Here is a 16,273-nt window from a genome sequence, read left to right on the forward strand (position 1 = left end):
TTGGGCGTACGGCTGTTACTTGCAGGCATTTTACGGTATTTTGGTTAACGTTGCGAGTGGGCCATAGACTGAGCCCTGTGCTTTCAATGGCTACTAACAAGCAGTTGCCCAAGGTGAATGTGGTTAAAGTGTTTTTAGTTAAAGCGCTGGGGCCCAAACATTTGCATAAACGCCTGCCCAGCAACGCAAGCAGACAAAGCAAACAGTCTGACAGACAGAAAGTCAGACAGACAGAGAGGGAGAGAGACAGTTGCAACTGCTGTATTATTTTATTTCCGTTTCCGTTTGCAACACACACATACAAACACTTGTAGCTAGTGTCTACTGGCGCCTGCGATGGGCTTGCTGCTCAGTGATAAATTTGTACTAAATGCAGTTTTAATGGACTAGAGCCGACTGCAGCAGCACCAGGTAGGCATCCGTATCCTCCGATGGCATACAAAGGCCAAAAGTCAGCAAGTGCTGGCAAGTTTTTAATTACCCAACTGCGCACCAGTGAATGAATGTGAACCAGCCAAAAAATTCATTGCCTATTTATTTATTTACTTATTTATTTAATCTCGGCTATGAACGGTAAAGGAAACTATTTACAAAAAATATTTTAAATTAACGAAGCACAATCATATACATTTTTAAAATTAAATATTTCTTTCGAAAAAGAATGAGATGTATACATCGGGACCCGGAAGGCCAGACTAATTGACGCCCAGGCGTTAGTTAACAATTAATTAATATTAAATACAGTGTACAAGTTGAGGCCTCTGTGTGTTGAAAACACAACAAAGTTAATTGTAATCTGCACAAAAAACGCAGTGAAGCCAGTGCAAGGAACAGTTACTAGATAAAAGACAGCTAGTAGCGCATTAAGAGATAGTAAGATATAATAACTGGCAAGAACTGAAAAAATAAATTGACTTAACAAATGTGATGAGTCAATTTCAACATTCACTAATTTAATCATAAACATGTCGCCGAACATAACCCAACAGTTAATAATTTACTTTGGCAGATTCCCAGTAGGCATTACAAAATTAGTAAAAGTAATATACTGCATTTGAATTATATATAAATGTAAGAAATGTCATGCCTATGAACAGGATATGTTAGGAGTTGCGAGAGAGTCGTCAAAGGCTCGCTAGTTGTAGTTAAAACCTCAAGAATACGATATCGCTTCAAATCATTAAACAATATACAATATGCCATAATTGTTAATCAATTTCTACTTATAACAGATATGTATAAGTAAGTTAAGTGATATTTTGCGCACTAATTAATAAATCTTCCATAAAAGTATATCTAATTGTAATCCGAGCTCGAATTCAATTCGGCTGCTGATTATCTTTTTCCCATTGCAGTAATGTAGATATTCAACACCTTGCGGCCATAGCCTAGTAAGTCAAACTCGTAATCGACATTTGCGCCTTTGAGTAGCTTTACCCACCAGTTTCCTCAATATCTCAATCCGTTGGATGGGAATATTAATATATGTATTTATAATAAACAAATTGTTTAAGTGCAACTATTTTGCCCCACTGCTCAGCACTGAGGCAGGCATTGAAATTGGGTGCATGTCATAACGCCCAGTGTCATAGCGCCCACGTTTGTTTACATAAAAATCGCGCGATTTTTATGTAAAAAAATTTTTTGCCTGCGGCGCTTCTTACGTTTCTCAGCAGTCTTTTCTCACAAAAAATTATGCTGGGCGGCTACTTATTCCAGGTATTTCATTATTATTAGGCTCGGGCGTTAATACACTTCTTATGGTGTCATAAGGCCCACTAAAAAAAATGACATAAAGCCCGCCGGCGATATGACACTTTGAAAAGTGACACAACGCCCGCGGGCGCTATGACACAATTTTTTGGGCGTTATGCCATGCACCCATTGAAATTACATTTGTGTGCCGTTAGTTTGGGGGTTGAAGGTTAGCGGTTTTGTCTAAATGAAGCAGTTGGAGTTGCAGTTCCAGTTAGTTATGCGCAGCTTGCGGTTTGCTTTGACTATTTTTGCATGTAACCTGCGCAAGGGGTAAGGAGGGAAGGTGGGTGTGGGTGCAAATACACTAATTAGAAACTGGTGCGCTTTAAGAGCCACAAAGGCGAGCTGTTATTGAATTTACAAACAGAAAATTGTGTTTTAAAAAGAAAATGTCATTGGCACAACATGTGTTGGCCATTTTATGCACTTGAACTTTTGTGTGCCAAAGTTTTGTGCAGCAAAAATGGAAAGTTTTAATTGGATTCTCGATTCAATTAACAGATTTGTCAGCATGTAACAATTTTATGACGCTTGCAGCAACAGTAGTAGCAGCAGCAACAACAGCAACAGCAAGAACAGAAGCAGCAGCAGCAGCAACAACGTTGTCTGCAATTTGTGGGCGTTTACCTTGGCTGCTGATTCAGTTTGGTTCTTTGGCTTGTGCGCATTTCAAGCCAAATGAAATTTATTGAAATTGATTTGCCGTTTTAATGGAATTACTGCGCCAAGTCGATATATATATATATATATATATTATGATATATAATATATATATATATATATATATATATATATTGTTACGCAGCTCAGCGTTTAATTGAAATCTTTTAATTAGTTTGATTTTCCAATCAAGTGGCACAGAGACACGCAGGCCCAGGCTGCAGTGTTGTCGGTCTTAGTCGGTTTGCTTGTAAGTCAAGGAAACCCAATTAGTTGCTTTCGCTCCACAACGATTGTCAGTCAATTACAAATGCTAGCAGGCAAAAGTAACTCTCTATCTATCTCTCTCTCTCTCTCTCTCTCTCTGTCTGATATGCAAAGCTTTTACTAGTAGTGCCTGCTCGATTGCGTAACATAATCATTATCCTTGGCTTAGCTGGAGTGGCAAAGGATTTGCCGATTGATGCGCGCTCCACATAATATCAATTGGCCTGGCAGTTGCCATGTTACGTCTGTACTAGTGTCTGCTATTTATAGCCCCATTGTTATGTATACTAATTGGTTCAACTTGGCTTTAATTCATATCTGCATATTTGCTGCTTTCGCTGCACAACTTTTGCTCGCCAAATTTTATGCTAATGAACACAAACACTTAACTTTCAGTCGCCGCCAGCAAAGCCACTTAGAACTATTCATAATTTACATTAGCCAGGCCCAGCCACTCCCACTCCCACTCCAAAAGAGCGCAACAAAGCCGCTGACAAATCCATTATAAGCTTATGCCAAAAGCGTAATGTAAACTTTTCACGCGCAGTCTGCGTTTTTTCACTTGCAACGCGCTGCAATTATTTTAAATGCGTCGCCAAACCGCACACACACACACACACCCACATAAGCTAACCAGACAAACAGACCAGACCGCCCCGTTCCCGAAGCCTTAATCGGACTTATATCCGCTGCTGGCGCTAAAGTCAAAGTCAGCGCCACAACCGGCGACGCCGCCGCTCAAGTTGAAGTTGAAGTTGCTGCCGCTGCCGCTGCCGATGCGTACGTGCATAATTAATTCAGTGCATAAATTCAAGACGTTGCCAGCAGAGCGAGTAAGTCTATGAAATTATAAACTTTATCCTTTAGCCTAGTGGAGCCGGCTGCAAATGGCAAACACAAGTCTATCTAACTAACAAACTGCACATGGCTTTAAGACAAGTCAAAAAATTTGATAGACTTGGCTGAATCTTTCAAGCTGTTGTGTGCTAAATGAAATACTCAACGCCTAAATATGCCAAACAATAAATTTTAGCAACTCAACAACTTTCGCACTTTTGGCTTAAGCTCAAGTAGCACAGCAACGGGTATTGCCAATGCTTTTGCTTTTGGGCCCCCAAGTGCCTTTTGCTTCTTCTGCTTCTGCTTCTTCTGCATTTTACGCATTGTCAGCAGACGGCGTCTGTTATATCCTTTGATGCCAGGACGCCAGGCTGACTCAGCCTCAGCCCACCCAGCGCTTGGCTCTGCTGGTAATTGAAAACGTAAGTTCATTTCTCACTTTGTTTTCATTTTTTTTTTTTGTGCTGCTGTTGCCTCTGCTCGTTTTTTGGCGCTGGAGCAAGTGCTTGCCAAAAGGGTTTTTGCCAGCCGTGTTTATTGTATTAAGCAGATTTCTGCAGCAAGTTTGTAATTAGTAAAGTTTGCATTCATATTTGCCACTTGCCACACAAATTGATTTCGGTGCCTGGGAAATTAACATAACTGAGCCAACTGCAAGCAACTGCGCCCACTGGACAGCACTTTGCATAAATAGCCAGGCCAAACTTCCAGTCAAATGGGAGGCAGGCTGGCAATATCGAAAGCCGCTTTGCAGCTGATTGGCAGTCGAAGCAGGAAAAACGCTTCACATGAGTTTCCGTTGTGGGAAGTGCATAAATTGAGGCAAAAAGCAAAAAAAGCAACAGACGTTTAAGTAGCTTAGTTCTTGTTGTAGTTGCAGTTGCAGTCGAAGTTGGCCAAAAGAGAGTTATTCAAAATTTGTTCAGGTGAAAGACGATAGCCAGAGCGATAGTCAGCGGCTCCACTCCACTCCATGGCCTGCTCTGAAGTGCTCTGCCTGTCTGACATTTACAGTCCATTAAAAATTGCAAATAGCACATACGCACTGGGTGGCATTAAAGCTGGCTAACATGCGCAAAAAAGAAATTGTGGACACCGACTGTTGAATGTTGCCTGGCTGTCAAAACAATTTCACACAGATGGAGACAACGCTTTGTTCACCTGCATACACGACCAGGTGCCAACTACAATTGTCGCACTCACGTAAGGGCGCAAACATGCAAAAAAACAAACACACACACAGACACACACACACACAACAAACACGCACATGCCTCAAAGTAACACGACACATAGAAAAATATGTGTGCGCTATTCACTGATTTGAATGCGCTCTCATATCCTGCTGGCTCTGTATCCGGCACGAGTCCAAGGCTCACACAAATGAAACTCTATGCTATAGTTGGAGGCGTAGGCGTGGGCGGTGGCTGCAATTTTTGTGTGGCACAGTTGATGTGTTGCTGTTTGTCAGCTCTTGCAGTTGTTCGATGATTGATTCCGCCGTGCTGCAAAACAAACTAATAAGCTCTTTCAACCAGACTGAGAGTTGGACACGCTTTTATTGTTGTGCAGCAGTGCGTGGGATGCAACTGCATCCATCAACATACACACACACACACACATGTTGCCAACATTGCCTGTGTATGTGTACATATCTTAAGCGCCATACAATGCTGCTTCTACGCATGAGCTGGTCGCAAAAAGTTGCAAGCTCACTGCTTGCATTGGTTCACATCAATAAAATGTTTGTCCTGGCAGCCTATTTAAGCAATATGGCTACATCGTCAGACATCAGATGGCAAGTATATACATTATACAACATCATACAGTTAAGGGACTTACTTACTCAGGTGGCCAAAAACCCCCTCCAGGCGCATCTGCTTTGTGCGCGCCTTCTCCAATTCTCAACCCCAAGTGTGGATAGTTTCTCCTCCACTTGGTTCTTTCATCGGAGGCGTGGTTGTCCCCTTCGTCGTCCTTCGTTAGCTTTTGCTTCGAGTACCTTTTTCGCTGGAGCTTCTTCGTCCATGCGTACGACATGGGCATGCCTTCCGACTATCACAACGTGATCAATTTGGTTTTTTAGTCAGGGGACAGCCAAGTGGCCCTGTGAATGTCGAGATGCTGAAATCTGGCGCTAGTAACTACCATGTTTCTGTCCGCGATCAGCATTAGACCGTTGTTAAAGACGTGGTGGCGAAGTCTCCACCTTACTACAAATACGCTTAATACAAAATACCCGCCAGTTGGATAGAGGCAGGTGCATATTCTTAAATCGTAGTCCTTATTCATTTTGCGGTGGTCGTCAACGTTAGGGGGGATCTTATCCGAGGCAGTTTTGTTGGTCTTCACTGGATCTCTTTTTTACGTGATGGGTCCCAGACGCTGCGCAAACCCGTTAAGCGTCCGGATGACTCGCTGCACACATTAGCTCACTAACTACCGCTAGAATAGCTACCCAGGTGGTGCCGCGGGGAGGATGTGTGTCAACCTGCTAATATTCGAAATAGAGATAGCTCTGGCGGCCGCCAAGTTGACCGCGGTCAGAAACTTTACTCTGCTCAAATAAAAGCCAACCCAACTTAAATCTAAATTGTATAAATTGTAACATTATAGAATCCTCGACTTCACTGAGAAATGGTTAAAGCCAGAAGTTTCCAGTTCACAAATTTCCACTAATAAATACTTCACGACAAAAAGAAAAAAAATGTACACTTTTAATTATCTTTTTGAAATAAACGTTTTTTAATTATGTACGTATTTTAATCGTTGACCACGTGCTGCGTCAATCTTTGCGTCTGTCATGAGGTGAAGAAAATATTAAATATATGATTATTATTATTATGATTCGAACAGTTATTAGCTATAATTTGAATGATTTATGTATGGTTAGGATTGTTATCACACACAAATCTAAATTGGAAAACTCTTTGCAAAGTAAAATAATAAACTTGCATTTTTTCTTTAATTTTTAATATTTTAAAATACTATAATGTTTGTCCCTGATTGGTTTTATTATTTTAATTACAAATAATTTACATTAACATAAATCACAATAGCACCACCTATGGGTAAACAGAACGAAACCTTTTTTTTCACCGCTGTGACTCTCAAACCTTATTATTTTTCTGTGTGACTTTCCCCTCTGTCTTTATAAGAGGGAAATTATAAGTAGCGATCTTTGCCGAACAGTTTTTGTCAGTCACTGTTTTTTAGTGACCGCTAGATGGCTCGAAAATTCTTTGCTCATTCATTAAATCACTAAGCTGTATTTAAATGCTCTTATACAGGAGAAAACAGCAACTGTAGAAAATAATGTTAAATTAGGACACATGTAATGTTAAGTCTTCATTAACACAGGCGTGTGTCCAAACTTAACATTTCTTTCTGAAAATGGAATAGCTTCTGTCAGTGAGTGTTTATTAATGACCGCTAGATGGTTGAGAAACTTATGCGCTTTGACGCTAGATGACGCCTTGACTTTCGGAAAATATAGAAAAGTTATAAATTGAACCATAACTAGCACTGGAAAATATCGCATACAATCAATTTGCGAATTTTCGTGTCAATTTAAAAAATAAGTTTGGGTCAAATTTGCCGCCAATATAAAGTCCATCACTACGTAAACAGTTATTTCTTGTGAAATAAGAAACAATTTTGTGTGCGACCCAGTTCTTATAAAAATATTGTTTAAAAGAGTTTTTAAAAGATATATTCTGATGGATAGGTAAGTAACTAGTGTCTTGTGAAAAACAACAAATTATTATTTATTATTATACTTTATTAGGTTCATTATAAACAAGGCAGCTTCAAGTGCAACAGAAACAAAAACTGTGCAAGTGATTGCCGATGATGTGGGAAAGTGAGTCTTAAGATTTTATATATGATTGTATAATTTTTCTTAGAACACATTCTATAATCGCAACAATTCTCGCAAAGCAAGTCGAAAATTTCGCATAAGTGGCTTACTAAGCGAAAGTTTTATGAAACATGATTAATACAAACTAATCTACGAAATAAGTTAGAATTGAAGACCCTAAAACAATATAATGTATTGTAAAGAATTATTTCATTGCAAAGGCTTTCATTATGCTTAGTCTCTAAAAGACTCATCATTTTTAAAAATGAATTAAGCTGGACGAGCTTAAAGTTTTCTTTGTTAATGCTGTTTTAAGACAGATATAAAATGAAATATGAAATAATAAAAATTAATTTTAAAAAACCCTTAGCTAAGTTTAGTATTATTTAATATTAAAAAATACCAAAACAAATTTTGGTACATTTTTTTTTTTTTAAATGGTACATGTTTTTAAAAATTGGGTACAAAAATTTTTTTGAGTGACAACAGTGCACCTAAGTTAAAAAAATGTTTTTCTCTTTAAAATGAACTTCAGATAGTTGGAAATTTCTGGTTATTAACACACCATTTTTTATTAAAAAAAAAAATGAGTCATTGCTCAGTTAAAAATTTATTTTAAAAATTTCTGTATTGAGATTTAGTATAGAAATGTATTCTTTTAAAGTGTATTTGATGCACATGCGCACAAAATAATACAAAGGACTCGCATTTATATGAGAACGCAGACCAAAGAAGAAAACAAAATACATTTTTAAAAGCCCTTGATGAATACCTTTGCGTAGCTAAAAAAAAAAACTCAAAGCAACCCTCTCCGGGCATTAACGTATAATTTGAAAGTACGCAAAATATTTCTGCAGACCTTACAAAATCGAAGCACAACGTGAAGCACAAATGCGAACAATACATAATTTTTGCGAAGCTCTTGCTCTTCAACGACGCCCTCTTATCAGAGCTTGTTTTTGACCATGTCTGCATTCTCTCTCTCTCTCTCTATTGCGCTCTCTCGCTCTGATGCTGTGGATAAAGTCATGCGCTGGCTCTTCAGTACGCTGTGAACTGTGACCACGAGCAGATAGAAGAAGAAGTAGCATAATTGTTAAAACAAAAATCGAATAAAACGCTTAAAGTTGTAAAGTGTAAACGCAGCATATTTTGTAATTTAGAGCAACGTGTTGAAAAGATGATTGCTTATGTTCAGACCTTGACATTGTACAGCAAAAGTGTGACAAATTAAATTGCATTTAATACATCAAATTTAAGAAACCAATCTCGACGTAAGTTCATAACGAATAAAATAGAGCTTTGCCCTTTGACCAGCTTATAAAAGTTATTTTTGGCAACGCAAAAGTCTGTGGGTTGTGCTGCCATCCTCCCAAGCACAGCTGTGACGTCAGGGCGCGCACACACACACACACACACACACACACATACGCACGGATTCATGGACACCTACCCCTAGTGGAACATCATTGACATTCGCAGACATGTTGGCGCCAGTTTAGTTTAGTTAATTTATGATGCAATATGCACAAATGATTTAATCAGGTTAACCAATCTGAAACGTGAGAATTTAGCAGCTTCAACGTGACGTGTACTTGATTTGTAAGCCACAGAAAACATTCCACAAGCGTATTGACTTTAATTTCAATCGCACATTTAATGCATACCCTACACACCCAATCAAATTCTTCGAAAGCCCACAACAGGCTTTAAGTTTGCCCCAACTTAACATTGACCGAGCCAAATTTATTGTGAGTGTAATTTAAGAAGTGAGCTTAAAAAGGCTTGGCAACAATTGTGTATCGAGATTCAGCAAGCTATTTTTAAAATCTGCTTAAATTTAAATTTAATAATCAGCGGGGGATCGGCACAGTTTATAGGAGTTGATGATAAAGGTAATATATTATTTGGATAATATATAAAGCTGATGCAGAGCACAGACAATTAGATACATATAGAAACGAATCATATGCTTGAAACGCAGACACGATTAATATAAATTCCAAGCTTGCAGTCAGGTCATTTAAAATAAATTCTACTAAATTGTAAGTTTCAATTTGTGAGCTATTTAGAGAAATTGCAACTGACTTTGATCACATCATTGTGACGCCTACAAGCATAATAGTATCTGATCTATTTATGTGTGTGCGTGTGTGTGTGTGTGTGTGTGTGTGTGTGCTGTGTGTGTGTGTGTGTGTGTGTGTGTGTGTGTGTGTGTGTGCAACACTTCCAAGTGCGGACATACTCAATTATGGATGGGAGGGGGCTGAAGCTGCGTGCGAATCACATTTGCATGACAACGTGTGAAAAGGCAAAGAAATATGGTACACAACTCGTATTGTTTGGGCAAGTAATGCGCAAGATTCTTTTGTATCTTGTCAAAGCAGACGCACTATAACTACAGCGATACAGTTCAACAGGCTGCCAACCCGACACAATGGCACATCAACTAGAAATTTACGAGTGTCGCAAGATAAAGTATCTAACAGGTACACAGAGAGCGGTCAGAGCAAGCAAAACATTTGCTTAATTAGTGTTGTGTACAAGTAACTGTTAGATAAAGATACACACACACACGCACACACACACAGCCAGACAGACTGACAGACATATGTACATCGTGTACCTTTTCCGCTTTGCTGAAGAACCAAACAATTAAAAGGCAAACGCGTTGTGCATAAAAGAAATTCTGCTGAAAGGTAAAGCGCATGAAGAAATGCGACAAATCGAAATATAAAGAACTCGTTTTAATTTTTGGGTAGACATTAAGAATTCAAAAATGCCGGTTAGAACGAGCCCTCTACACAGCTCACAGCTCACAAGCCACAACAAGTTCGACGTAGCGCAGCGTTAAGCCCGGCTCTAACGGCCGAACAAAAAAGCTTCAGCCTCAGCCAAAGCTTTAGCAGTGAGCGGAATTGTAGGTGATACGAAAGTTCAGCTGGCGCTGCCGCTGCCGTTGGCTGAGATTTAGCTGCAAAGATGCCGCGTACTCAGGCCAACGCTTGTCAGTCTGTGGTGTACGTTGATTGCGGGCGGTATCAACACGCGTTGCCGCAACAGAAAAGAGTCTTTTACTTTCCAAGAAGGTAGCTAAATATAAAAAACAATATTTAACAACTGTGTTTGTTCAGTAACAAAAATAAACAAATAAAAAGAATTAAAATTTCTGTGCACGAAATTTGGTTAATAAAAATTATACAGTATATGCTCGTGCTTGTGCAATAAAACAAATTCTAAATTATAAACAAAAGCGCGCATTAGTGAATTAGTGTTAAATTCGGTGATAGATACGGCATATTTACGCTTAATTTATAAAATTAAGTTATTATTTAACACCTGTATGAATAATTTCGGGAGCGCATGAATGCGCAGCGAGAGTTAGAACATTCTCTTTGGTGTTGTTGTTTATGTTAACAATATTAATGGCTTTTATGGTGGTCGAAATAGATATTTATAGATACATACTTGCTATGCTTTGTATTTAGACTGATGAATCAATAATGTATTGTTTACTAATGGACTGTGATTTGGGCGAATTGGGCCAAGTTGAAAGCAAGAGTGAAAGGGCAATTACGCGCTTGGCATTAACGTGGCCAATGCCAATCATAGTAGACGTTAACAGTTCCAATTGCATGACTAACTAATGCAATAATTCCAAGTAAATTGAGAAAAATCCCCATTACGGCTAACAGTTTATTGACTGTGGTAGCGGAAAAAGGAAAAACTGTTGCATTTTTTTGAAAACTTATTTTCTTCTTGTTCGGCTTGGCTGCTCAACTGCAAAGAGCAGCAGCAGCAGCAGCAGCAGCAACCAGCTACCATTAGCAGCTACCATAAAATCCAGCAGCAGCAAATAATTAGCATGCCATTAAAACTGGCACTGAGGTTTTAGTCTATATTTTATAGAGAAGTATTATCATATGCAAATGAATTTGATTGCATTGCACTGTCAGCTCATTAGTTTGTTCACCTGTTTGTTTTGTTTCGCTCAACATCTGTTGTTATTCTCGCTTTTGATATTATGCTAATTTATGCAAAGCGCATGTCCAGTGCCGGTTCTTGCCTGAGAGGAAGTACTAGCCTTTGTTTATACGAAGTACACACACATATGCATAGCCAAGTGCCAAGTGACCTAATCAGCTTTGGTGGGCGAGCAGTTAAAGCGTCAGAGGCACGTGTAGACTTATTTTATAGACGCGTCCATTAATCAAGCTATGCTACGCTTATGCAATCAATAAATAAGTATCAAGTATATGTAATTTTTTGGTTGAACGTACTTGCCTGAGATGCTCTTCCGCAATGATAAGCAGCGATCGCCGTGGGTCGAGGCAATCGATTGCGTCCGTCTGCTTACGATTTGTTTACTGACATATTTGCGTTCGGGCTGCCGAAAAACTAAAACAGTGAGACTGGCCAATGACCTTTGGCTGCCTTTCACTTGGCAAGTAATAAGCACAAAGTCGTGTCGTGATTGCTTTGAGCTCAACTGCAGTGCGGCTGACTGAGACTGAGACTGAGAGATTAAATCTGCCGAACTTTAATTGACTCAAGGCATGAATTCAAATGCAAATAATTCAAAATTAACGTGGATTTGTGCAAAGCAATTAGCGCGCAGTTACTAAAGACTCAATTTGTAGAGACTCGAGCTAATAAACAAATTACATTTTGTTATTCTAAACAAACTGTTTGGCTATGTCTGGATTGGAGATGTGTCTAAATATAGGCAAATCAATCAAGAAGCCATAGCAAGCCCCCAAAACTCGCTCTCAGTCAATTAACAAAATAATTTCATTTCAATTTTGCTTGCAGGCCAGTTTTTGCATTTTCTCGGCTGCAAGATGGAAACGGAATCGCTTAATCGCAAGAACTCATCGCGCAAAAGTTCCATTGTGAATGGCAATGGCGATGCCACCACAAAGTTGACCCAGGAGGATGACAACAACAGCGCTGGCGGCGCGGGTGGCGAGGATGGCGGTGAGGTAACGCTAAAGGCCAAGATGAGTTTATTAAATGGCTGCACCGTTATTGTGGGCTCCATCATTGGCTCGGGCATCTTCGTCTCGCCCACTGGCGTGCTTCGCTATACAGGCAGCGTCAATTTGGCGCTCATCGTATGGGTTATTTCCGGACTCTTTTCTATGGTAAGTTTATGTATAACAAACACCTGTTGCGGTCTCAGATAGGACATAGGACTGGCAAAGGACCCTCACTTTCAATTATCCATGCTGTCAACGTTCAGTCATTTAATGAAATTATTGAAATTCCTTCACACACACACACACACACACACACACACACACACACTTAGACATTGACAGAGAGACAACACTTGGCTGTCAGCAGCAGGCATTCAATAGAAATTACGTATACGCTGCGTTGGCTCTGCCAGTTGACAGCCACTCCAGCCTTTGACTTTAATATTAAAGTGAATGCTTTTTATTCTCTTTTTTAGGTAGGCGCTTACTGCTATGCCGAGCTGGGCACCATGATAACCAAGTCTGGCGCGGATTATGCGTACATAATGGAAACTTTCGGGCCGTTTATGGCTTTTATACGCCTGTGGATAGAGTGCATGATAGTGCGGCCGTGTTCGCAAGCTATCGTAGCGCTGACATTTAGCACCTATGTGCTGAAACCATTCTTTCCCGAATGCATGCCCCCCGATGATGCATCGCGTCTGCTTGCCGTATGCTGTATATGTGAGTACCACTTTATACGCGCGTGTGTGTGTGTGTGTGAGCACTTGACCTATAGATTAGACCCAATTCGAGAATTGTGTAAATACGGCATGCTAAAAAGTGTTTGCTTTAGGCTTATCAGCTACGAGCGAGCCGGGAGGTGCTTAGATTTCCATTTGTTTAAATGTAGAGTTAGAAATACTTGCATATAGAGAATAAATAGCTTTATTTTTGTTGCTGAAGGCCATTGCACAAAGCAGAGATTAGCAAAGTAAACAATGCTTATAGCCAGCATGGAAATTTTTACCAAGTCTAGTCAATGAACTTTTAAAGAAATTGCATCTAATTTAAATATATTATTTGCTGTATAGTTTAGATCTATTGAAAGAATTAATTAATTGGCATGCGAGTCATAATGTTGACTCCGTCATGTGACATTTAGTGCACTCTATCTATCAATAAACAATGCGTGCTATTTTATTGTGCAAATCCTCACATTATTACATCATCCAAATGGCTTGTAGCTAGGCAACTCCATTAAATATGGTATTGACATTCGTCTGGCCTTTTTACTCGATTATGTTTACAGTGGTGCTCACTTTAATCAACTGCTGGGACGTTAAATGGGCCACTGCTGTGCAGGATATTTTCACATACGCCAAAGTAAGTTAAACATTGTCGAGGCAATTCAATACGATTAGGCTAAAGCTCTGACTTAATATGCTTTGCAGCTGCTGGCCCTGTTTATCATCATTGCCACTGGCATGTATCAGCTCTATATGGGGAACGTGCAGTATTTTACATTCGAGAATACGGACACGCGCGTCACATCCTTGGCGTTGTCCTTCTACTCGGGCCTGTTTGCCTACAACGGCTGGTAAGACTGACTGTAAGCCGCTTACTTACTGTCGACGGCAACTAATTGGCTTTATATTGTGTATTTGGTTAGGAATTACTTGAACTTTATCATCGAGGAGCTAAAGGATCCGGTGAAGAATCTGCCACGCGCCATAGCCATCAGCTGCACGCTGGTCACTGTCGTCTACGTCATGGCCAATGTCTCCTTCTACACCATTCTCTCGCCGGATGAAGTGATGGGCTCGTCTGCTGTAGCAGTTACATATGCGGAGCGCGCCTTTGGCATGTTCGCCTGGACTATACCAGGTGACTGAAGCTCTCTCTGTTTTAATGTTGTCAACACTAACACAGATTTTGCTTTATTCTGCAGTATTTGTGGCGTTGTCCACCTTCGGCGCTGTCAACGGCATCTTGTTGACTTCGTCGCGTCTCTTCTATGCGGGCGCCAATGAGGGCCAAATGCCCGAGATACTGACAATGATACAGATTCAACGCTTCACGCCCACGCCCGCTGTGCTGGCCATGGCACTGCTCTCCTTGTTATATCTAACGGTGTCCGATATCTTTGCGCTCATCAACTACGTTGGCTTTGCCACTTGGGTAGGTATTGCATTTTTTTTCATTTCCTTTAGGCTTAATTAACTTTTTATGCTTTCCAGCTGAGCATTGGAGTCGCCGTGCTTTGTTTGCCTTGGCTGCGTTGGGCTCAACCCAATTTGCCACGCCCCATACGCGTGCCCATGGTATTTCCTATTGTTTATCTCTTGGCTACAGTGTTTGTCACTGTTGTGCCCATGTACGCCAGTCCTGTGGAGACAGGATATGGCATACTTATGATCCTGTCCAGCATACCCGTCTACTTGGTCTTCATTGCCTGGAAGAACAAGCCCATGTGGTTCCAAAAGTCCATGGGTAAGTTGTGGCCTACCAGCTCGCTCATAATTCGCTTTCCATTCTCATCTTTCACATACAAAACCTTATGCTGTTTATATTTTCATATTATTTACGCTATGCTCCCCCCAAACAATTATTGCAATTCTTCTAGGCGGACTCACCCAAGCACTACAGAAACTGATGATGGTGGTGCGACCCAAGGCGTCGTCGAAGGTTTTTAAGTTTATTTGCTCTCTATACTTAGTTTGCTTTTCAGTTTTGTCTAACCCATACAATTGCCTGCTTTAATAACTTAACTAACCAAGTGGGTTTTGAATTTCCTCTCGAGGGTTGCATCCTCTTGTTTCGTATGCACTCTAGCGTCAGTAGCGCACTTAAGTAGAGCTTAACCGTCATTAGACACATGCGTCCTTGACTAATGCGCATATTTCTCTTTCACTTTTCAGTAAGCCTCACGCATTTCCTGCAAAAGCTGCTCATGGTACTCGGCAAGCAAACGAAACCAGCTCAGGTGTAGAGAGCTTAGTGTCTGGTTCCTAGGCCGGAGGCTAAGCCGAAGTTATGTAGAGTATGGAAAGAGCGTCTGTTCGCCAAACGTAAATTATAGCATTTAATACAAAATTTGCTTTTATTTAAAAACATAAATTATACGCAACTGCAAAATATTCCAAAACTTGACGGGTTTTAAACTTGAACGTTTGATGTTTGAAACGCGCACAGCTTGCAATATAAAATAACTACAAGTATATATTTTGTATAGTATACAAGTTTAAGTTTATGCCAAGCCCAGCGCGTTGTATTATGTTTAAACAATAGATTTAAGTAGCACTAGGCTGTGCACTCAATCTAAGACTGTGAATTGCAAGGAAAGTTACAAGGAAGCAGCCTAATGTTACTTAAAGATATCGCTTAGTTTATAACGAACAAAAATAAGAATTTTGGCTTTTAGCAGTTATCTTAGCTTAGTAGTGTGACATACTCGAAAATGTTGAAATTGATTTAGTAACTTAAGTTGCATTAAATACAACGCATCTCCAACTACATTTGTTAACTTATACTACAGTACATGAAAAATAAACACATATCCAATATGATGAATTGAATTCAAAGCATTGCCAATGCCGATAACACATATTATTATTACACAAACGAATTGTTGTAGCATTTATTTAAATTGTTTCAATGTTGCTTTTTAAACTGAAGTTTATAACGAATAGCCTCATACCTGCATACAAACATACGATATATATATATATATTAATTATGGCATATTTAGCATTGCATTATGCATGTAACTGTTACACATTGTAAACTTAAATATATATGTACTATTTGTTTAGCCTGAAGCCGCAGCTGTTTGTGCTGTTTAAACTACTATGGATTTACCTATGAAACATAACTAATTGTTGACAATAATATTGAAAGTGTATTTGCAATTTATATTTAAATGTATATA

The 16,273-nt window shown here is 39.6% G+C and overlaps 1 protein-coding gene across 3 annotated transcripts; it reads left to right on the forward strand.

Annotated features, from left to right (window-relative positions):
- The first annotated feature begins 8,456 nt into the window (after positions 1–8,456).
- LOC108604134 (Y+L amino acid transporter 2) lies at positions 8,457–16,248 on the forward strand. 3 transcript variants are annotated; one of them, XM_017993442.1, is made up of 10 exons: positions 10,408–10,473; positions 12,197–12,528; positions 12,840–13,086; positions 13,655–13,728; positions 13,797–13,942; positions 14,015–14,229; positions 14,294–14,523; positions 14,583–14,835; positions 14,969–15,030; positions 15,264–16,247. In XM_017993442.1, exons 2-10 carry the CDS (start codon positions 12,226–12,228, stop codon positions 15,264–15,266), a joined length of 1,533 nt encoding a protein of 510 aa, XP_017848931.1. In that variant the 5' UTR covers positions 10,408–10,473; positions 12,197–12,225; the 3' UTR covers positions 15,267–16,247. The 3 variants fall into 3 exon arrangements, with proteins under 3 accessions (XP_017848930.1, XP_017848931.1, XP_017848929.1); XM_017993441.1 differs by lacking the exons at positions 10,408–10,473; positions 14,969–15,030 and adding an exon at positions 8,457–8,658 and having other exon boundaries at positions 15,264–16,248; XM_017993440.1 differs by lacking the exon at positions 14,969–15,030 and having other exon boundaries at positions 15,264–16,248.
- Positions 16,249–16,273: the final 25 nt, after the last annotated feature.

The sequence above is a fragment of the Drosophila busckii genome, chromosome 3R (genome assembly GCF_011750605.1).
Source record: "Drosophila busckii strain San Diego stock center, stock number 13000-0081.31 chromosome 3R, ASM1175060v1, whole genome shotgun sequence".
NCBI classification, from domain to species: domain Eukaryota; kingdom Metazoa; phylum Arthropoda; class Insecta; order Diptera; family Drosophilidae; genus Drosophila; species Drosophila busckii.

Coding starts and splice junctions, on each gene's coding strand:
- LOC108604134 (XM_017993441.1), top strand. CDS start 12,226: ATGGAAACGGAATCGCTTAATCGCAAGAACTCATCGCGCAAAAGTTCC. Junction 13,087..13,654: donor GCTTGCCGTATGCTGTATAT/GTGAGTACCACT, acceptor TTATGTTTACAG/TGGTGCTCACTTTAATCAAC. Junction 13,729..13,796: donor ATATTTTCACATACGCCAAA/GTAAGTTAAACA, acceptor TATGCTTTGCAG/CTGCTGGCCCTGTTTATCAT.